Genomic DNA, 24,225 nt, shown 5'->3' on the forward strand with positions numbered 1-24,225 from the left:
CCACTGATAACGAACTATACAAAGTTTTGTAGACAAAGACTTGTAGACATTACCTATTAAGTGTGCAGGGGAAGGGGGCCCCATGTAAAGTTTTGCAGGGGGGCCCATTGATTTCTAGTTACGCCCCTGAATCCACTGCATCTCATAGGAAGAACTACTAAAGTTCTTGGCCAAATATTGTCCAACTCAGTGGATTGATAATAATTATGTCACCAATATTGCGGGACAACTGTTCACATGTAAAATTGTTTTGCAAAATAATCTAGCAGGTTTATAAAACTAAAGAGGCAAACTTGGGACAGAATGTAAGCAGTATAAGTATCCCAACTCATTTTGCACAATTTTTAGCACGTTTACAAATGATGTTTGATGCCGCTGACAAATATTAATTCACACAATTATCTAGCAAATGTTTTCCTCAATTTTGCACTAGCAAAGAGTAAACTTTCAGCCTCATTTCCTCATTTTCCAAAAAGACCATATAGTTTTTGAGAAAATCGATTTAAAAAATGCAAAGAAAAATGTTTTTTAAAAATGACATTTGCATTTTTAAAACTAATTTTCTCAAAAACTACAATGTCTTATTGAAATATGTTTTTGACTTGTACTCAATATTCTTCTTAACATATGTTCCAATCTTAATAGCAACAGCATGTATGGGGGCTTTGCTATTAACTGCCGAAGTCGGCAAAACATTTTGCAAAATTGCGTGAAAATTACATGAAAAAGTACGCAGAATTATGAAATACTACTATTACAAAATCAATTATTATGAAATCAATTACGCTTTTCCCTGAAATTTCGCATTGCGATTACGATGCGAAAATGCTAATTTTGATGCGAAATTTTGAATATGCAAAATTTTGGCCCATCACTTTTTTTATCAGTTCAGAAAGTGTCATGTTCACCATCAGGGACGGATTTCTGGAAAATGTCACAAAGGCCCGGGCCTTGGGCAGCAGCTGGCTGAGGGGCGTCTGGAGAGAGGTTGATGCAAATGGAATAGAGGTTGTAAATAAGGAACAATAGATAGATATAGGGAGCTGCAGCCCAAGGGATTTGTATATAATTAAAGGGGGTTGCTGTACATGAATGTTAGACACGAAAGATAGGGTAGCACAAGAAATAGGAATGGGCGCTGCACATGGAGGGGGAGCTGCAAGAAAGTTGGTCTAGGTGCCCGCCTGATCAGCATGATTACAGAGACCATGCACTCTGTCCTTGATATAGACCTGATACTATCTGGATACACTACTAGTAAACTAGTGAACTAGTAAAGCAATAAGTGATATTTTGTTCATTCAACATCATAAGACAAGCCCCTTTTCTCCTGATAAAGTGAACAAATTGATGTGTTTCACGAAACATGTTGAATTATGTAGCTTGTCTTTTTTACAAAAAATGTTGCATTTTGTAATTTGGCTTTTCTACTATAAGCTTGTATAATAAGAAATATTAGAGACAACCTCTTCTTCTAATACAAGGCATTTGCTATTATAACTTTCCCTTAAAGGGAACCAGAGATGAACGTTTCACACAAAATAAACATATCAGCTGATAGCTTGTAAATAATAAATGCTCTACCTGGTAATTTTGCCGCTCTGGTGTGCCTTTTTTAGTGTTTTTTATCCATTATTGCTCCAGGAAAAATCAAATATGGCCGCCAGCTCATATCCCTTCTCCTTCCGGGTTATATGAGTTGTTCTGGATGTGCTGTCTAGGCTATATGAGACTAGGCTGCTATCTAGGCTATATGAGAAAGGCTGCTGTGTGCTTTCATTTTGGTATGATGTACTGCCTGTAGGAAGTGTCTCTCATAGGAATGAAACTGCCGTTATTATCAGTATCTAGTGCACACAGAGCACACAGGGATCATATTGCAGCCACAGAGCTTCTCTCTCAGCAGAGCAGCCCCTCCCAGTCATCACAGCTCTCAGTATGCAAAGCAGGAAATCTAAGCCAGGAGAGGGGAAGGCTTGGGCTTGAAAACACTTCACAGAAGAGTGACTCAGCTATAATGATTCCAGGTCAAACCTCGACTGAATAGTCGGTGGATTCTTATCACAGCTGCTAATAGACTAATTAAGCAGATAACAATGAAACTAAAAGCAGGGTAGGTGTTTACTGTCACTGATAAATGTAATAAAATACATGAGGGTGCTTCATCTCTGGTTCTCTTTAAAGGAACACTATCAATACCCAAGTTTTCTCAAATGACAATGTACAAATAATGTCCAAATGACAATTTTCAAATGAAGTAGATGTGTAAACATTTTCCTACTTGTCATGTTAAATATCAGAGGCAAAAGCTGTAATTCATTGTGTGTAGATTTTAGATAGAACAAACCCTGCTTGGAAGTTCTGCCAAAGAAAAGGACAACATTTCAGAGCTTGTAAGATATGCAATTGGTTGGTGGGTGAATGGGTGAGTTACTGCCCCCGACACCCACTGGCCCATGCAATGGGGAGATACAGGTTTGCATTAAATGGTTTACACATTATAAAATGAGTACTCTTTCATGCTATTGTATTTAATAAATGTAGGGTTTTCTGAAAAAAAAAAAGACCTATTTCTTAAGCCGCATCTACACGGGTAGATGCGGCGGCGATGCTCCTTATCAATCGAGCCGCTGATGCGGCTCGATTGATAAGATCCGATAGGACGGATCTCCCTACCGCCGATTCCCTGCTTGCTCCCCGCGAGGGGACAATGGCAGGGAATCGAGCGGAAGATAAGCGGCACCGGCGGGGACGAGCGGGGAATCGAATCTGACGCATGTGCGGCAAGCGGGGATGCGGCGGGCAAGCGCGGGGACGTGGAAGAGGCAATCCGGCTGCTAATCGAGCCGCCGGATCGGAGCCACATCTACGCGTGTAGATGCGGCTTTAAAGGACAACTGAAATGCAAAAAAAAATGAAAGCTGCCATATTTATTTCCTTTTAAAAAAATACCAGTTGCCTGGCTGTCCTGCTGATCTATTTGCTGCTGAAGTATCTGAATAACACCAGAAACAAGCATGCAGCTAATCTTGTCAGATCTGACAATAATGGCAGAAACACCTAATCTTCAAATGCTTATTCAGGGTCTATGGCACAAAGTATTAGATGCAGGAGTCTGCAGGATAGCCAGGCAACTGGTATTGCTTAAATGGAAATAAATATGGCAGCCACCATATCCCTCTCACTTCCGTTGCCCTTTAAAACATTAATATATAAAAAATAAGTCCCCCTAAAAGTCTGACCGATCTTCCCCCTATTTTCTTTTTTTTCTCCCCCCCCCCCTATTTTCTAATTTAAAAAAACATGCCCCTAAGAGAGAAATGTGTATGACTAATGGATGGTGCCTCCTGGATATGAAATGTTTGGGCTCAATTAGAATGAATCCTTTCATGTCATTTTACTGTTCAATGCTTACAAACTGTCTTTACATTTTTTCATCAATCCTTTACCTGTGTCTTGTTCAGTCTTCTGCTGTTCATTAGGATCAATCCTTGGTGTGGCCTTATGTTGAGCACTTTTATGAACATCTAATAGGGGAATCTGTTCAACGGGGAATCCCATATTATCTGTTTAAAAAGGAGCAACATTTAGAGATTTAACAACACTATTACCTTAAACTCACAGTATAGTAAAACAACCACAAGATGTCACATGTGTGTAAAACGTGATGGTAATCTTTATGGGATTGTCATTTCCTGTATTCACTCTAAGCTGCATTTCCTGATCATGGTGTATGATATATCTCTGCAAGTTTTTCTTCAGTAAAGAGTTCTAACTTGTTATACTGGGTGCCTATCTGCGTTTACAAAACACTATGCTACAACAATTATTATATATCTTCGCCTGACCGTCCCCCGCATCACCCAGTCCCATGCACGCCTCCAAGACTTCTCACTCACCCGCTCCAACACTATGGAACTCCCTACCTCCACCCATTAGGGCAGCCCCTTCCTTCAACACCTTCAAGAAGTCCCTCAAAACTCACCTTTTCACTCTGGCCTACTACCCCTCACAATTGCTCTAAACCCACAGCTGAACTCTGGTCCCCTACCTCTCGTGTCCCTACCACTCCCTCCAGATGGTAAGCCTTTGGGCAGGGTCCTCCTCCTTTTGTGTCCTACCTGATCATGCACCTCCATTACTGTGCACCCATGCTATGCATTTGAGTGAACCTAACTCGCCTAATCTCCATGCTCCCCTCCAGTGACTGACTAAGCATTACCTTGTATTCATACTGTGCTGTGTGATCTGGTCTTTCTTGTATTCCTGTATTGTCATATTGCTGTTTGTCACCCCTAAATATTGTCTGTAACCTAAACTAATGTCCAGCGCTGAGTAATATGTTGGCGATTTATAAATACAATAAATAATAATAATAATATAACAGCCACCAAAAGGAGGCCAAAACAGCAGACTGGGATCACACATTTAAATTCCTAGCATAATGTCTGTAAATCCCATGGAAGTGAAGGGATCAGATTGGTATATATTTATTTATTTATTGTAAAAAGGCCTCAAAAAACACTTCTTATGATATATAGTTCAAAGTTTCTTTAGTCCACAAATGAAATAACCAATAGTAATGTGAAAGAAATAGTAAAGGAATATGTTGGTGCATAATAATACCCAAGGAGACACATACATAAGAACCATATAATACTTGATCCTTACATAACCACAGGGTGGACACACCCAACTATCATCAACAATCACCATACTATGCACCATTAATGTCAGCACTACACCCAACTCCACTCACTTCTTTCTCTCCCAGCTCAACCAATCCATTAACACTCACACTACTAAATATAGAACTTAGCATACTTAACATTCCAAGCTCTCATCACTTTTTTAGTCAATGCATATCTTGCTATACATACCTTACATGTCTTACTATGAAATGTTGTGTTGTGCCCACTGATCAGAAACCGAAGCCACTTTGATTAGATGATGGAGTAGTTGTCATTCAAAGTGGAAATCATCTGCTGTTTTGAACCTTTATCCTATATCAAACCCAGGAGCAGTGCCATACAGGCTTCTGGCTCCTTGGATCCATGAGGCTGTGCCACAAGCTTCTCATGAGATAAGTCTGCATCTCTCCCCTTGAGCCACAAATTGCCTGAATCATCATTTCTCCTAAGGTGGATTTATCTGTTTCTCTGAGCTGTTCTTAATGCCCATGTACACACTCAACAGCGGTCTTTTCTGCAGTACAATTATCAAACTATTTTTGTTGTGAAACAAGTTGAAACAACCAAAAAAAAAAGTTGTTTGCTATTGTTCACACAACTTATAAGACCGATAAGATGTCAATCCAACTGTTGGATTGACGTCTTATCAGTCTTATCAGTTGTTTGAACAATAGTAAACAACTTTTTTTTGATTGTTTCAAATTGTTTCACAACAAAAGTTGTTTGATAATTGTGCTGCTATTTATCGTTTGTTTGTTTTACCTGTTATCAACGGAGGGAATGGCCTTAACCTCACCTTTGTAATATCCATTATATCGGACCATTTCCCGCAAATTATTACACTAGCACTAAGCACAAAGGCTCATACACACGTACCAACAATCTGTTCAACTATCTTCCAAACTTGTCTGTTGGAAGATAAGTTGGGCATGTATACGGCTGACAAACAATCAAATAACCAACAGGTTGTTTTCCAGATACAACCGGTGGATCAATCTGCCCAACTTTCATGCAGATTGGAATGTGTACACAACTCTTTTGAACAACTTTGTTGTATTTGAAGGCAGACATGGTGTGCAGTTTGTCATTTAGCTTGCACGCATAGTATTTAAGTGAGTTGGTTACTTAGTTGGTTGCCCCGTGTGTTTGTATTTGTCAGGTAAGCAATTTGTACGGTTGGTCATGTTATGCGGTTGGTTGTACATAAAGTTGGATATGTGTGAATGAGCCTTAATAAGCTATGAGTCGTTACATGCTGAGGCCCTGATTCCTCTCCAATTTACATAACCCCATGGCAACACTTAGGCCTTGTTCACATCTAAAATTGCAATCACGGATGCCAGCGTTTTGCGATTTTGGGAACAATTATTTGTAGCACCTCCCGGCCTCTCTTTCCTAAGCGCTTTTATTTTTCACTTTCTGACAAAAGTCTTTGACCCGAAAAAGGATAAATACAATGTATATATTCTTAAAGTTAGTCCGAAGTCTTGTTTTTTACCAGTTATTTTTATTTATTCCTGTTCAGCGTTATAGTCCAAGTAAATTTGCTGCATTCCCATGACAAAACGAGTGTTATAAAGCAGAGGAATGGACCTACAAAGTTCCACGACTTTGCAGGTCGCAGATCATGCTGCCCTGGAGAGGCAGAGCTTTGCTCTGTAGCTCTGCCTCTCCACAATCAATCTCTGTGAATCTCCGCCTCCTCCCCACCCCTCTCAGTGAAAGAAGACTGAATCAGAACCAGCGTTGTTGCACCAATGGGTTTGGCGTGCAGAGACCACCCCTGGAGTCACAGGGAATCCACAGCAATCATCAAAGGTCCGCACCATCCAAAGTTCAAATTTCAAGTTTCTTTATTTATAGCTCTTGTAAAAAGACATGATTAAAAGCAAATCTGCATGATGATGACGCACAGGCATTTCAATACTTCTTTCTCAAATCATTGCAGCATCTGACCGGATGATTGCAGTGAAAGAAGACTGAGAGAGGCGGGGAGAGGCGCCAATCCACAAAGATTGACTGGAGTAGAGGCAGAGATACAGCGTAAAGCTCTGCCTCTATGCTGCTCTATGCGGAAATAGAAGCTCCAAAGCCCAGGAACTTTACTGGGCTACTTCTCTCCTTTGTAGCTCTCATTCTGCCGTGGGAATGCAGCAAATTTACTTGGAATATGATGCTGAACAGTAATAAATTAAAAAAAAGGTAAAAAAAATAGAGAGACATCAGAGTCTCTTTAAAAGCGCTGGAAAAATCGCTACACAAAGTGCCTTTTCAAGTGTTTTTCAATTTCCCTATACCTTCCATTGAGGCAAATTGCCCCAAAAATGGTACAGGCATCGCTTTGTTGAGCGGATCAGAATCGAACCGCTCAGATGTGAACACTCTCATCGGGAATCATTGCACAAGCGCTTTTAGGGCAATTTTGAAAATCCCCAGCGCTTAAAAAAAGCTAAAAGCGCCCCTAGTGTGAACAAGCCCTTAGTTAAAGTCCCTTCTTGGATTGTTGCTATCCTAATATCCATTTACCATACTTGTGCTATCAATGCCACAGGTAGCGGCCACAAAATACATGAATGTGTTAGTTTCTCCCCTTCATCAAACTATTCATTTTCTAGATTTGTTACGGTTGCTTTTTTTGTTACATGTATTTTTATATTTAGTTTTTCTCTGACTTGATATATCACCCTCCTCATTACTGGTGATATCTTATACATGTACCATAAACAAATGGATGTACTGTAACATCTATGCAACCTCCACACTTCTGTAATTATATCTTATTCTTGTTAAACGTATACTGGTAATATTCTTAATAAAAATATTTGAGATAAATGAACCAATCAAAATCATGTTGTTTGTTTCTTGGGCCTGATGGGAAACAACATAAGTAGTAGATAAATCCACCATGTGAAGCAGGTAAATCCTTTGAAAAAATGCCATGCATCACAAAAACACCACGATCTTAAAAAACAGACTACAAACTGCACATCAATCACAACAAAGTGTAACAACCAGTCAGCCATTGCTATGCAGCATATTTACAACCACAACAATACTCATCCCAGGGCACACAAATCTCCAAACCAATCAGACGAAGTTTTTGGCCACAGATGTTTCCTCTAAATGCTTCCTGTAATACTAGTTGGCGATGCATGTTATAAGGGAGACCATGATGTGGAGTACAAAGCATACATTGTTAATCCTGAAGCAGCTAGCTAAAAAATAAAGTTGAATACAAAACATACATTGTTAATCCTGAAGCAACTAGGCTAAAAAATAAAGTTGACTTAGATGCCACAGCCACACACAAATGAATGCCAAAAAATGGACCCAGATTACTGTACTACATAAATAGGTACTGTCGATTGCTATCGAATTCCCTTTACCCACTGCTCTGTGTTTATTGTGCAGCCTGCAACCTCACCCTGCATTGCAAGCACTCCAATCTAATCAGAAATGTTTCTGCTGTAATAAATCACCTCAGTCAGCCTGGCTCTATTTGGTATATTGCCAATGAGAAGTGAGCTTGTCATCACCCCTCCCACACTCTTGCTCCTCACTGATTATCTGAGGGTAGTTCAGTGTGACACCATGCTGAAATCTGATCTCGCTGTGCTCACATGTTTACAAAGCAAGCTAGCTATGACAGAGCAGTTTATAGGAGAAAAAAAAGGTAGGAAATGACATCAGCATTAGCTTCAGTCAGAGGGAATCAAAATGGAAAATGCATACAACAGGATTTTCTTTTATTTACGATATAAAATTCACTGAAATAACTATAATAGAGTATGGGCTTGATTCACTAACCAGCGCTAAGTGTTAGCGCCAGTGTGAAAAGCCCTTTTTAGCCGCTAGTGTGCGCAAACCTACTTTGCCCGTGGCCCCGTGCACGGGTGCACCCATATTAGTGCGCGGTGCGACAATAACGTTGCACCCACTGGCTCTTAAAAGTCGCACCCGATGCGACGAAAATGACGCATTGGGTGCTCCCGAAGTGGCGCATCATAGCGTTGCTTAACGGGCACCCGAAGCATCATTTTCGCCGCATCTGGTGTGACTTTTAAGGGCCAGCAATGCGCACTATTATCCGTGCTGCGCGCAGTGAGCGGGATTATTTCAACTGTGTGGGCGCAAACCACCTAACGTCGTGGTTTGCGCACACTAACACTTAGCGCTTAGCGCCGGTTAGTGAATCAAGCCCTATATCTCTTATGTGAGTAGCACAAGTAGTTATCTACTTATATATGTTGTTTTTTTTTTTTTTTATCCCTGGCATAGTATGGCTGACCCTGCTGCTGTAACACATCACCATCAGAATTAGCCAAGGGACAAGAACATAGAAAGACAAAAAAATGAATAAAAACAAATCTTAACACATTCTAGGAAAATAAATGGAAGGTAAAAGGGAAAAGAGGCAAAGGCAATGCATGGTAAGCAAGTGTGCAGCTTCCCTGATTTTAACATAAAAAGGCAGGCCCTCATTATTTAAAAAAATACATGTGAACCTCAAAGCTACAGACAAATTCTATTTTTTATTTAGCCCTGTTGGGACAAGGACTTCAAGTCTCATTATTCCCTATGCATCCAATTTAAGCAATGTGTAGGAAATTTTACTAGTGGAACTGCATCAACAGAGAAATGGCATGTTCTGTTGCACAAATCTGAACTGAATCAGCTAAAATAGGCACCTGTGGCCATTTGGAAATTTGAGCACCACTATAGATTGCAGTGTTAATTGTGGCTATAGTGGCACCCAGGCCTGGGCAAACTTTTTGCGGTCCGGGCTGCATGCTACGGACTATGGGCCACGTTTATCCCCTCCCCCTGCCTCCCTGCAGAGCTGTGAGCGGGCGGTAGCTAAGGGGGAGACATAAAGCTCACCTGATCGCCACCCATCGGCGCATCTCCATGGCAACAAGGCTTCAAATGACATGACTTTGGGCGTGCCAGCATATTGCATGCTGGCAATCAGTGTGTAATATGCTGGTGCATCCCGACATCATGTCATGTGATGCCTTATTGCCATGGAGATACGATGCTGGATGGTGATCAGGTGAGTTTTAAGTCTCCCCTAGCTACCGCCTGCTCACGACTCTACAGGGAGGGAGGGGGAAGAGAGAGATCTGACCACCTGTTGGCGGGCTGGAGTACCAGAGCAAGTGGGCCATAATTTGCCCTGGTATAGCCGAAGCATCAGAAAAAGCACCAGCGGGACAGATAGCAGCGGAAATGGAGGAAATTAGTGGCTGAGGAACAGATAGCTGTGGTGGGAGTAAGTGATCAGGGGTATGGGGTTTGGCTATTATGTAGCGTTACTAAACTATTAGCCATAAGTGGGGGTAGGTTAGTGTTACGCATAAATAATGGTAGGGTAGTGTTAGGAGAAGCTAAAGAGAAGGTTAAGGTGTACAGACGGTTAGAGGGAGCAATAGTAAAATTATGTATATTTTACTACCAGTGTTAGCCAGCGCCCGTTAGTAGAACATCACCAGTTTTACTAAAATTCTACTAGAGGCTCTCCCCTGATTTTTTGCTTTGGAGGTAAGGGCTGTTTCAAACTAATAGCACTTACATTAGCAAGCACTTTTCAAATGATTGATTATGTATTGGTAAAGAATTAACCAAGGGGTTTGCTTATTCATTGCTTGGCATCATTTTTGTTTTACAGCTGTTTAATAAGACTAATTAACTTAAAAAAATATATATGTAGACTTTAAAAAACAGTGCCATGGAATATGTTGACACTTTATAACAGGGGTCAGGAACCTTCTTGGCTGAGAGAACCATAAACACCACATATTTTAAAATGTAATTCCGTGAGAGCCATACCATATGCTTCAAACTTGGATAGTAGGGATCACGTCCCTGTTGCCATGGTGATGTGTTTACAGTTTATCCCCCGGGCAGAGGAAGTGTCAGACACGTCTTCAGCTTCTCTTGGTTTTCAGTAACATCAGCAATTTCCCCGAGAGGCAGACAGGAGAAATACCGACTAACAGCTTGCACAATTAGCTAGCTGACTTGGGGGTTGATTCACTTTGTAGCATGAGATCCAGCACTTTGGCCCAATAGGCTGCCTGTCAAGTGGCTAGAGCGGCTGTTAGTTTTGTGGTAGCGCAAGTAAGTTAGTGGTGCATGCTACAGCAGTAGCGGGCCTACTCTGAAAATGTTACTTGCACTGCCACACTAAGCTGTGCTGCTTGAGCAGTGTAGCTTAGTGAATCAACCCCCACTGATTTCTCTGTGAGCCAGATGTAGCCATTAAAAGAGCCACATCTGGCTCCCAAGCCATAGGTTCCCTATCCCTGCTTTATAAAATAATAATAATATTTCCTACCTAAATTGCTTTCTCCGCAGTCTTCTCTTCTACTGTTGTCCGCTTGAACCAAAACATCGTGAAGCTCTTCAGCCTGGTCAGGGTCTGTTTTTGTTTTTTTCCGTTTACAGCAGCATACTAAAAAATGCAGAACATATATTGGAGAATGATACATTTGCATTAATTAAAAGTAAAACACACATCTTTAGATGTCTTTACTTTGAAATTCTGCTACTCCTAAACTCAGGCCTGTGATAACAGCAAAATACATTTTAGAGATCCTAATGTACTTTGTGTGAAAAATGTGTTGTTTGTTAGATTTTGCTAAATTCAAATGAGTCATATATACACAGTTGGCTGTTAGGGGTAATGTCTAGTTAAGTAATGAGTTCAGCCATGTTAGGGCCAGTTCACACGAGCATTGAACCGGCATTCAACGATGTATGTGGTGCTCGTCACTCAAGCACTGTCCATTCAAATGATTAGACAGTGTTCAGTATCATCGCTTACCGTCATTAATTCAAATGCCGCGCTCTCCCTCTTGTTGTTTCCTGTGATCTCATTTAGGGCTCAATCCAACTAATTTTTTCTCCAGAGTTTTCTCTAGGTGATATTTTCACATATTATCATAGATGCTAATATAAATATTGTTAATACGGCCCCGAAAGCAGAAATTAGAGTGCCCGATAAATATCATTTTCAACATTAGAACTTTAAAGCTTTTGAAATATGTTATCGTTTTGAAACGTACAACATTATACTTTTTGTCATATTATTTTGTTTGTATGTACAGATTTTATGTAAAAAAAAATATGTAATCATTTCTACATTTGAAAGGGAGTCAGGAAAGGGGGTCATAGAGTTAGGCACCACCAGGGGGGGTCTTAGGGTTAGGCACCACCAGGGGGGGTCTTAGAGTTAGGCACCACCAGGGGGTCTTAGGGTTAGGCACCACTGGGGGGATTGTTAGGGTTAAGCACCACCAGGGGGATCTTAGGGTTAGGCACCACCAGGGGGGGTCTTAGGGTTAGGCACCTCCAGGGGGGTCTTAGAGTTAGGCACCACCAGGGGGTCTTAGGGTTAGGCACCACTGGGGGGGTTGTTAGGGTTAAGCACCACCAGGGGGGTGGTTAGGGTTAGGCACCACCAGTGGGATGGTTAGGGTTAGGCACCATCAGGGGGGGGGTCTTAGGGTTGGGCACCACCGGGGGGGTCTTAGGGTTAGGCACCACCAGGGAAGATCTTAGGGTTAGGTACAACCAGGGGAGTTGTAGGGTTAGGCATCACCAGGTGGATCTTAGGGTTAGGCACCACCAGAGGGGTCTTAGGGTTAGGCACCACCAGGGGAGGTTTCTGTGTGGAAGTAGGATTAGGTTAAGCTGTATTATTGAATAATACAATGGTGTTTAAAGTAAATATCTTTTCGTTTTCATTTCCCATCAGTTTTACAACAATACTTATTGTTTACATGTTTTCGGCTTCACTTTGTACCCAGTTGAAAGGATCTTTATTGTTTTATACGATTTTGTTATGCGCCCTTTTTTCCTCACGCCTTCTTTTCATGCACGTGCTTGGAATGTAGCCAAACAAGATTGTCAAGAAGTGGCATTTGGCTGACCAAATTCAAGGCTCCATACAGTTTGCAATAATGTTAGCATCCCATTAGCCATTTCTACACGTCGGTAGATTACTTTATAGAAAGTTTACTTTCTCTGCCATACCATATTATCTATTAGGGCCCTTTTCCACCTGCAATCGCTAGCGTTCATGCTGAACGCTAGCGATTGCTGAATCGCAAAACCGGCGATTCCCCCGACGTTTGCGGCCGCGATTTTGCTATGCTATGCACTGCATAGCAAAATCGCGGCAATTATCGCTCCGCCGCGCGTTCGCGTTCCCGACAAAAGCGAATCGCGGTAGTGGAAATGACCTACTGCGATTCCTATGTTAAAAAGCAAACCGTAGCGATTGTAAAATCGCTAGCGGTTTGCGGTTTTGCGATTCAGCCAGCCAGTTTGCGCTGGTGGAAAAGGGCCCGTATAGTGTTATAAGAGGTTTATCTTCTGTATGCCTTTTTTGTTTTTAGGGTTATAACGAGATACAACAACACAATGGGCTTGATTCACAAAGCAGTGCTAACTTAGTTAGTACGCCCTAAAAGCCCATAGCACGTCTAAAGTAACTAATGGCGCACTAAGCTTTGCGCGCTAAGTTAGCGCTCACAAAGATTAGCACTGTGCGGTGCACGGGATGCTTTTAAAACGTTGCATTGGGTGCAGCTATAACGTTGCACCGGGTGCGCCCAAATCGCTGCACTGTGTGATGATTTGAGTGCACCCAGTGCGACGTTATAGGCGCACCTAATGCGACATTTTAGACACACCCCTGTGCGCCGCTTCATGCACACCGCACATCGCTAAACTTTGCGCGCGCTAACTAAAAGCTTTTGGCCATGCTAACTACTTAGCACTGTAGTTAGCACACCCAACGCTTTTAGTCGTGCTAATTATTTTAGCACTGCTTTGTGAATCGAGCCCTATGTTGCATAAACTAAGTGTCAAAATATATGGATATATTTGTCCCAAAGAGGGATTCCATGATACTTATATAATGGTGGACATGATAGAAGGGACAATTTCCAGTTTCATGGTACCTTTATTGGGAACTATGTATAATGTTTGTAAACTGTTTAATCATGACTTTGCTGTAATGGCTAGGCGGAAACGGTGTATTTGTATTTATGTGAATATTTTTTAAAGATTCATAATAAATTGATGTTTTAATTGGTTATTGGATGATTTGGGTCAATACTTACCTATTGAGGTTGAGGACAAGGTTTTGTCTATAGTTCATCCCCTTTAAAGGGAACCTAAACTGAGAAGGATATGGATTTTTCCTTTTAAAATAATTCCAGTTGCCTGACTCTCCTGCTGATCCTGTGTCTCTAATACTTTTAGCCACAGCCCCTCAACAAGCATGCAGATCAGGTGCTCTGACTGAAGTCAGACTGGATTAGCTGCATGCTTGTTTCAGGTGTTCGATTTAGCCACTATTGCGACCAAAGAGATCAGCAGGACTGCCAGGCAACTGGTATTTTTCAAAAGGAAACAGCCATATCCCTCTCAGTTTAGGTTCCTTTCAAGGTCTCTATATCTACCCACAAATAAGACTTACATCTTAAAAGGGGACACATAAGGGGATAACTTCTACATATTTTAGTATGTCAACTTGACTAGACCTATTTCAAGTTTCTCTTGGGTGTAACGATATGTGTCAGCAAGTAACAGAGTTCTGATTATTAGGTGATCTGCAGTATCACCTATAATGCAGATATATACCTGATTATATGGTGATCTGCAGAATCACCAATAATACAAGTAAACCAGCAGCTAATGTGTTAGCAAGGATAGTGCTTGGTGCAACAGTAGTTGTGATAGACATATCTGTACCTCACCAGAGGAGCTGGAGGGCACTAACAGTACAGAGCCCCTCACCAGAGACAAGGGCCCTCTGGTGAGAGTAGAGTGGTCGGACTAATCGAGTTGGCAACAGACAGACAGATACGGTACAAAATCAGAAGGCAAAGGCAAGAAGGTTTTAACAGGCAGAGTCGGCAGCAAGATCAGATGGGCAGAAGTACAGAATCACTGAGAGTAAGAATAATCAGAACGAGCCAGAGTCATACACAGATAATAAACAGTATCAATATAATAATAGTAATCAACCAAATCCTAACACTGTGTGAAATCCCCAGTTTCCTCCCGGATCAAAGCACACCGGATCTATCTAAGGTCTGAGCGCTAACACAAAGTGATCACAACAGCAGACAAGTTGCTAGTGATACATCTGGGCTTAAGAGCCCAAGGAGACCCTGTGCCCGGCCAATCAGAGGCGGCGGGCGCATAGCGTGGCGTCAGCCGACCCGCAGGTCAGCTGATACGCCGCATAAAGGTCGTGACGGTGCGTGCGCGCGCGTCAATGCGACCCTTTGTGCGGAAGAAAAACCTGGCCTCGGCGTGCTAGACGCCCGAGGTCTGGGAGTACTGTCAGGCAGGGAGGTAGAGGCAGCTGCGATGGCAGCGTGGTTCGCCGCAGCTGCCTCATTATTCATTACATTGGGTAATTTGTTTCACAATGTTGCTTACTTGCAATGTAGACGAGTCCATGAAAAGTTACCAACATGATTAGACGTGAAACCCAAGTCGGACTCCCGCGATGTTGGTCTGTCTTCTTACTGTCACCGGCCTGTTCTGCAGATAGAATGGGAGGATATAAATGTTCTGTTTTCAAGCATGAAATTAAAGGTGGAAGCAAAAGCTCAGCAACATATTAAAAACTATTTACAATTACAATAAATTAAAAAACTGAGTGTGATGACCAGAGCTGATTACTTTCATCCTACCTTATCCTAGAAGAGCTTTAAAGGATACCAGAGCCCAACTTGCTCTGCTTAAAAAAACATGTTGTGCTGGTGGGAGGGGATCAGTGTTTACTTACTGCTCCCTCTGTTAGAATCTGCATGCCTCTGGTCTCCCTGTTTCTGCCCCCGTTGTGGCTCCTGACCCATCCGTCCAGTAAGGAAATTACCCGCTGTGAACATGCTTCTCACTCTTTCTCTAGACACACCCACTCCTGCAGGCGTCTTGGCGTTACAGATGGCTCGAACCTACGATTTGCAAACCTCGAACGCGAACTTCCGCAATAGACCTCAATGGGGAGGCAAACTTCGAAAGCTACAAACATTTATGCTGGCCACAAAAGTGATGGAAAAGATGTTTCAAGGGGTCTAACACCTGGAGGGGGGCATGGCGGAGTGAGATAAATGCCAAAAGTCCCGGGGAAAATCTGGATTTGACACACAGCAGCATTTTAAGGGCAGAAATCACATTGTAATGCTAACTTGGAGGCATAAAGTGCTTTAAAACATCTTGCATGTGTCTACATCAATGAGGTAGTGTAATTGGTGCACTGCTTCACACTGACACACCAAACTCACTGTGTAACGCATCGCTAACAGCTGTTTGTGTAGTGACGGCATTGCTGGACTGGTGCACACCATGGCGAGAGTGCAGGCCATGGTGGTTTTCAAGCCCATATGGTTGCCGGGCTGTGGTAGCTCAATGATAGAACAACAGTGACTGATCGAATTTGGTCTGTCCACAATGAAGCAACAACCTTATTATCTTGGGTGTGCCCCCCCCCCCCCCCCGACACACTCATATAGCCGGCGGTCATTGCTTTATTGTGATACGCAAGCCCCTTCACCATGGCAAGGGAATGATCCCGAAGGGGAATTGACACAAGTACATGTCTTTTGTTTTGTTGTTGCAGCCCCAGTGCATCCAGAAAAATTAGGCAGGCATGTACACGCACCAGAAAAAAAATATTATTCTGTTTGTTAACGGCAGCTGCTTGCAGCGGCCTCAAAAATTCAGGAATCCACCTGGAGTCCTGGACCCTGTTGGTGGTGGCAGAGAAAGCAGTCAAGTGGCCGAGATGCTGTGTGTGTGGGGACTGACTTAGTCTTCGGGCAGGCAGTAGCTCTCCGGGATCCATGCCTCATTCATTTTAATAAGGGTGAGGTACTGAACACTTTTTTTGACCTAGGCGACTTCTCTTCTCACTGACAATGCCTCCAGCTCTGCTGAAGGTCCTTTCTAGGATGCTTGAGGCAGGGCAAGCCAGAAGTTGGATGGCAAATTGTGACAGCTCTGGCCACAGGTCAAGCCTGCGCACCCAGTAGTCCAGGGGTCCATCGCTGCTCCGACTGTCGATGGTTCTTTCTCTACCATTGTTAAAGGAAGCATACGGCCGCGGAATCAGGGTTTGATTCTGGTCCGGAGTGGAAGCCTGAGAAACCGCTACCACTACACATCCAAGGAAGGCAGCAGGCACGGCACCCAAGTCCCGACTCGGGGAGGTAGTGACAAAAAATAACAATACAGGACTCTTTCGAGGCTCTGTATAATGATGAGTACACTTGAAATCCTTTATCGGGAATCTGTTATGGAGGCCAAGTCTGCCATCCATTCAACTGTGTGGTCAACTCTCTTTGGTACTTTCAGCAGTATAATGGCAGGCAATCAGGGTTCGATTCAAGCCCGGAGTGGAAGCCTGAGAAACGGCTACCACCACACATCCAAGTAAGGACACAATGTGCTGTATAAGTAATGTACCTGCTCTGACCTTGCTTTGCAGACCAGGAATATGTGGTCAGATGGAACCTTGACCCAACGATGTGTGCCAGAGATGACACCACGTGCCTTTAATGGGAATCCGTTATGGAGGGCAAGTCTGCCATCCATTCAAGTGAAAGGTATGCACTGACTCCCATGTATGATACAATGTGCAGTCACAGATGCAGTGAAAGGTATTCTGTGACTGGTAACAATACAATGTGCAGTTGTCACACACCCAGGTACCGTGAACAGGTATGCAGTGACTGGTATATAACACTGCGTGCTGCTGTCACGCAGATGCAGTAAACATGAACAGGTATGCAGTGACTGGTATTACAAATGTGCCACTGTCCCACACAGGTTCAGTGAAAAGGTAGTCATTGATTGTGCTGAGCCTTGCACAGTATAGCAATTAGCAAGGGCCAACTGACAGGGCTGTATATGCAAGTGTCAGTGGGCCGAAAAAAACACATCAAAAGAACATTCAAACTCAAAAGAGCTGTTTTGAGGTGCTTCTTAGCAATAAGTATCAGCAAGGAGCAAGCTAACAAGCCTGACAACAGCCTAACTAAGACAAAAAGAGAAACCGAGAGCCCGATATGGTGCAGTATGTTGAGATGATATGATCAAATGTTAATGTGCGAGAAATATACTCACAAACATGGGTTACCATACAGGCAACCACTAAAAAGGCAGGTGAGGAGATTAAGCCTGTCCTCACTCAGGACTAAGAAGTCGCTCTCTGTAGAAAAAGAAAGAGGGTGGTACTCCCTTCCACCAGGAGTGGACACAGTGTATTCAAATGTGGAACAGAGGCACCAGCAGGATAAAAATTCATAAAATCTTTAAAAATGCTCGGAGGAAGTGGTGGGCTTGACTCCCAAAAGCAAACAAAAAGTCCTGTTTGTATAAATTAACACATTTATTTATACGGTACCCCAAACGGTACCCCAAACATCTATCTATTATATTGTATTTCTATGCGGGTACTCTTCTCGGTGAGCATATCAATATTGGCATGAATATAACATATGATATTATGTCAGGTCTAGATCTTAAGGTACCATAGATGCAAATTCAGATGGCTCTCTATGATTAGAACAAAGCTATGTAAAATATTATAGTGTGGTCATATTAGGACTAAGAATCGCAGGTTACTGTATATTTTTCATGTTTCCATAATATCATATGTTATATTCATGCCAATATTGATATGCTCACCGAGAAGAGTACCCGCATAGAAATACAATATAATAGATAGATGTTTGGGGTACCGTTTGGGGTACCGTATACGGGGCATTTTTAAAGATTTTATGAATTTTTATCCTGCTGGCGCCTCTGTTCCACATTTGAAAACAGCCTAATTAAGCTTTCCCTATCTCTGCAGCAACCTCTCTCCCTTCTCTCACTACCTACGCAGCACACAGAGTGAGAAAATGGCTGACGCTGCTGCTTTTATTGGGGGGGGGGGCTCCAGGAGGGAGTGTAGCCTGATTTCCTGCCCTGTGTCTGCTGACTGTGATGTAGAGGGTCAAAGTTGAGCCTAATGATGTAGTATAGGGGGTGGATCGAACTCGCATACAGTTCGTGGTTCACCGCGAACACAAACCACCGATGTTCGCACGAACAAGTTCACAGCCGAACAGTTTGGGCCATCTCTACTTGGCGTGCGCGCTCCACAGCCCTTAGCAGTTCCTGTTGTGGAGATGCACTGGCTGGCTGGGAGCCAAAAGGAGGCTAGAAGATTTTTTTTTTCAGCCACTGCATCACAGGAGGGACGGTGTCTCCAGCCAGTGCGTCTCCACATCAGGAACTGCTAAGGGCTGTGAAGCGTGCACGCCAGGATGCTTGCAAGAGCGGGCACATCTAGGGAAGAGTGAGGAGCGCCTTCACAGAGGATAATTTCCTTCCTGGACGGATGGGTCGGCAGCAACAATGGGGGAAAAAGAGGGGAGAATGGTGGCATGCAGATTCTAATAGAGGGAGCAGTAAGTGAACACTGATCCCCTCCCATCAGCACAACATGTTTTTTAAGCAGAGCAAGTTGGGCTCTTGTATCCTTTAAGGCCCTTTTCACACTTGCATGGAAGATGTGTTGTGTTACTCTGTTTTACCGCAGGGTGATGCTACAGCAATGCAAGTGAATGGGGCTATTCACACTTATTGCGGGTAGTATCCAATCCGCTGAAATCCCGATGCATAGCCTGCAGTGCATTGCCCCATGATCCATGCCTAGTGCATGGATTATGCAGCAATGCAAGTTCATGGGCAACATAGTAAGTGTAAACGACGGCGCATGGAGCGTCACAACATGCATGCGCGGACTGTCGGGAATCCTGGTGATGTACTTCCTGTCCAACGAGGAGTACATAACTGAATGGAGGGCGTGCCTATCATATGACCCAGGGTCAAATGAATGACACTGATTGACACACCTCAATGCAAACAATAAGTGTAAAGCTGGCCTAAAGAACACTTGAAGTGATAGTTATATGGAGGCTGCCATATTTCCTTTTAAACAATACCAGTTGCCTGGCTGTCCTGCTGATCTCTTTGGGTGAAGTCAGTCCTGTTTTTAGGGGCAGGCAGAGCGGGTGACTGAATTCGGAGAGAGTAAGTTCTACCGGCAATACAGTATGAGATGTACAGTCCTATCACTGGAAGCAGGAGGTAACAAACATCCAGACGCCACCTTGATTAAAGAAACTGCGTGCTCATGATGCTCTTAGCAGATGTATATAACATGGATCATTGGAGAAAAGAAACAGGTTCCATCAGGCACGGCAGTTGATTCGTATTTATTTGCAAATTGAACGTGATATGAATCACAACAAGTGAAATTCTTGTATTTGAAAGGCAGGTGCATAAGTCATGAGCAAACAACTTGTGCTATGATGACAGAGTCAATATTATGCATGAGATAGATGTCCTACCATATCAGAGGGTGGCGGTGGTGGGTGCAGGGCAAAAACGGTAGCCTAACAGCCGTTTTGCACGGCGGTGCTTTTTCCGAGGCTGATTCCAAGGACCAGCCTCGCAAGAAGCACTGACGTGCGAAACGGCCGTTAGGCTACCGTTTTTGCCCTGCACCCACCACCGCCACCCTCTGATATGGTAGGACATCTATCTCATGCATAATATTGACTCTGTCATCAGAGCGGGTGACTGCCTGGGGCATAGCAGCGGGGGATCTGTTCATGCAGTGACCAGTAACAATTCACCTAGCGGGATCCACATGCTGCATTTATCTTCCTCCTCCTAGGTGTCCATCACATTGGTAACACATCGCCCCCTGTGATGATGTAATTGTATGTCATCACAGGGGGGCACTGTTACCAACATGATGGATGCCTAGGTGGAAGAAGATAGATGCATGTGGATCCCGCAAGGTGAGTTGTTACTGCTCCTCGCATGTGCCCACGCTCCCTCCACTGCTAAAGGGAGGTGGGAAGACCTGGCCACCTATATGGGAAGAGAGGGGACACCCTGGCCACCTATATGGGAGAAGTGTGGACACCCTGGCCACCTATAGGGGAGGAGGCACCCTGGGTACCTATATGGGACAGGAGGGTGCACCCTGGCTACCTTTATACTAGGGGAGGGAGCCCTCTGGCTACCTACTGTATATAATGTGGCAGGGGAGGGGGAACTCTGGCTATCTATATACGTGTGTTCGGGTATATGGGGGGCACCATTTTTAAACCTTTGCCATGGGAGCTAAGTAGCCTAGAAATTGCCCTGGGTGAAGTAGTATCTGAATCACACACCTGAAACAAGCATGTGGCTAAACTAGTCAAACTTCAGCCAGAGTCTGATCTGCATGCTTGTTCAGGGTCTAGAGCTAAAAGTATTAGAGGCAGAGGATCAGTAGGACAGCCAGGCAATGTGCATTGCTTAAAAAGAAAATAAATATGCCAGGTCCTCGGTCCACCCCTGGTGGGGAGGAGACCAGTCTATTAATGGTTACAGGTAATCATACAGAGGTGATCATAAACAGCATAGTAACAATAAAGAGCTAATAAAGCAGTTGAATCTAGTGCAGGCCCAGCTGAGGCAGAGGCGAGAGAGGCTCCAGCCTCAGGGCGCAGTGTAGGAGGGGCGCAGATCACTCAGCTATCATTCCCCTATTGTGTTTGAAGCAGAGAGAAATAAGAAAAGCAAGCCTTATCTGCAAGGCAGATAACTAGAGATTAAGACGTTGGGTGGTTTGGGGCCCTGGGGCGCCTTTTAGTCTAATAGCAATCAGTGTGTGATGGCTGGGGTGGGAGGGATGGGGGGGCACTTTGGTGTCTCAGCCTTAGGTGATGGAGGACCTTGTCCCGGATTTGCTGTTAGTGGGCCCCTCTGGTCCAGGTGTTCTGGTGTGGCAGTTACCTTTGCATCTCCTATTGCTACATCACTGACTTTGAGTAAATATTGTCTTCTCACCTTCCCCGAAAGCTCCTGAGATTATGCAGAAAACAATTATGGGAAGCTTCATCCACCACTCCTGAGGATTGCTGCTGTGGCTCAGTCCTGATAAAATAAGGAAACAAATATTCTCAAAGTATGCTAAGTATGTTTTGTTTAGTGTTTTCCTCTTGACAAAGACAAAACTAAAATGATGATGGAGGAAATATTGCTCGAGTCACTTCTTTGCTGATGTCCATTCCCTTCCTGTCACAGTAATTAGGAGAGTAGGGAGCTGTGGTTCTATTTTGTCGTGTGTGTGTGTGTGTGTGTGTGTGTGTGTGTGTGTGTGTGTGTGTGTGTGTGTGTGTGTGTGTGTGTGTGTGTGTGTGTGTGTGTGTGTGTGTCTGTGTGTGGTGTGTGGTGTGTGTGTGTGTGTGGTGTGTGTTGTGTGTGTGTGTGTGTGTGTGTGTGTGTGTGTGTGTGTGTTTGTGTGTGTGTATTTGTGTGTGCCTGTGTTTGAATGTACATTTGTGTTTGGCAGCATGTATGTGTATGTTTGTGTAGCAGTGTGTAAGCATGCATAACCGTGTGTGTAACAACGGTGTGTGTGTATGCATGTGTGTGGTGTATGTAGGCAATTGTATCTGTGTGTGTGTGTGTATAGCTTTGTGTGTGTATTTGTGTAGCACTGTGTGTATTAGCTGTGTGTGTGTTTTGTGTAACAGTGGTGTATGTGTGTGCATGTGTGTGTTTGTGTGTGCATATGTGTTTGTGCAGAGTAGGATTAAGCCTTAATGGCTGGATAGTGTAATGATTAAGGGCTCTGGTGCCAACACAGGAGACCTTTGTTCAAATTTTGGCCTTTCCTGTCCAGTAAGCCAGCACCTATTCAGTAGGAGACCTTAGGCAAGTCTTCCTAACACTACTACTGCCTATAGAGCATGCCCTAGTGGCTGCAGCTCTGGTGCTTTGAGTCTGCTAGGAGAAAAGCAAAATATAAATGTTATTTGTCTTGTCATAATGGGGCCCAAAGGCAAGGTAGTAGCTTTGGCATCCCATGATAATCTTTCCGGTAAGCAAAGGTGAGAATAGGGTCAAAGAAGGTGGCAGCTGGGCACCTTGACACCCACTAGGCCTTAGGCCTTAGACACCTGTCTAGGATGCCTTGTGGATGATCCTTCTGTGTGTGTGTGTGTATGTGTGTGTGTGTGTGTGTGTGTGTGCGTGTGCGTGTGCGTGTGTGTGTGTGTGTATTTGTAACAGTGTGTGCGTATGTGTGTGTATGTGTATGTGTGTGTATGTCTGTAGCGTGTTTGTGTATGTGTGTAGCAGTGGAGTGTGTGTTTGTGTAGCAGTGTGTGTATGTAGCAGTGTGGTGAGTATGTTGTGTGTGTGTGTGTGTGTGTGTGTGTGTAGCAGTAGAGAGTGTGTGTGTTTGTGCAGCAGTATGCATGTGTGTGTGTAGCAGTAGAGAGTGTGTGTGTTTGTGTAGCAGTATGCCTGTGTGTGTGTGTGTGTGTGTGTGTGTGTGTGTGTGTGTGTGTGTGTAGGTGTAGAGAGTGTGTGTGTTTGTGCAGCAGTATGCCTGTGTGTGTGTGTGTGTGTGTGTGTGTGTGTGTGTGTAGCAGTAGAGAGTGTGTGTGTTTGTGTAGCAGTATGCCTGTGTGTGTGTGTGTGTGTGTGTGTGTGTGTGTGTGTGTGTGTGTGTGTGTGTAGGTGTAGAGAGTGTGTGTGTTTGTGCAGCAGTATGCCTGTGTGTGTGTGTGTGTGTGTGTGTGTGTGTGTGTAGCAGTAGAGAGTGTGTGTGTTTGTGTAGCAGTATGTGTGTTTGTGTGTGTGTGTGTAGCAGTGAAAGGTGTGTGTAGAAGTGTGTGTAGCAGAGTAGTGTATGTGTGTGTGTGGGGGACAGGGGAGAGGGTAGCAGTATAGTGTGTGTGCATGTGCAGGTGTGTGTGTGTTTGTGTGTGTAGCAATGTAGTGTGTGTTGGTGCGGCAGTGTGTGGGTGTGTAGCAGCGTAGTGTGTGCCAGTGCAGTAGTGTGTGTGTGGTGTGTGTATGTATGTACTGTATGTATGTATGTACTGTATGTGTGTGTGTGTGTGTGTGTTTCAGCAACCATCTGTGTACCAGTGTGTGTTGACTTGAGTAGCTGCTAGAAATTGCTTACCTTTCTGCATTTCGCAATGAACAGCACTATGCTGTCACTATTTCTCCAGCTCTGGTCATACTTCTGCCTGGACCTTGGTGTCTGCTGCTGATTTCCAAATATCAGAGACACAGGATTATGTTATAGGTAAATCCTTGTGAATGCGTTTCTCTTATAGCACATTACATTTCTCCAGAGGTTGTGCTGGAATCCCTCTACAGCTGAATTCATTTCCTGCTTTTTCTGTTCTTTCACTTTAGTAGTTTCATTCTTAGTCATGTCTGCAGAGCAGAATAGGGTGTGTCTTTAGAATGTGAAAGCTTAATATTTAACAGTGACATTATATCTGGAAGATAATATTGTACATTCAGTGCCAGAACAAAGTGCAGAGTAAATACCACCAGGGTAGGGTAAAGGTGGCGGTATATTGTGGAATACACACATGAGTTTCCTGGCTACTTTGTATGCAATCTTTATTATAAAGGCATACCTCCCAACTTT

The 24,225-nt window shown here is 43.6% G+C and overlaps 1 protein-coding gene across 5 annotated transcripts in view; it reads right to left on the bottom strand.

The window, feature by feature from the left end:
* The window catches only part of LOC137524287 (interferon-induced very large GTPase 1-like), a 75,378-nt gene extending 51,410 nt beyond the window's left edge, over positions 1–23,968 (bottom strand). For 4 of the 5 annotated variants that reach the window (XM_068243978.1, XM_068243976.1, XM_068243977.1 and 1 more), the window contains exons 1-5: positions 23,746–23,968; positions 21,615–21,701; positions 15,153–15,257; positions 11,029–11,145; positions 3,450–3,566 (exon numbers count right to left, since the gene is read on the bottom strand). In XM_068243978.1, the coding sequence (XP_068100079.1) occupies positions 3,450–3,566; positions 11,029–11,145; positions 15,153–15,257; positions 21,615–21,701; positions 23,746–23,755 (436 nt within the window). In that variant the 5' untranslated portion in view covers positions 23,756–23,968. Of the gene's footprint in view, positions 1–3,449; positions 3,567–9,572; positions 9,628–11,028; positions 11,146–15,152; positions 15,258–21,614; positions 21,702–23,745 lie in introns of those variants that run through there. The other variant, XM_068243979.1, reaches the window with a different exon arrangement.
* Positions 23,969–24,225: the final 257 nt, after the last annotated feature.

This window comes from Hyperolius riggenbachi, chromosome 7 (assembly GCF_040937935.1).
Source record: "Hyperolius riggenbachi isolate aHypRig1 chromosome 7, aHypRig1.pri, whole genome shotgun sequence".
In the NCBI taxonomy this organism is placed as follows: Eukaryota; Metazoa; Chordata; class Amphibia; order Anura; family Hyperoliidae; genus Hyperolius; species Hyperolius riggenbachi.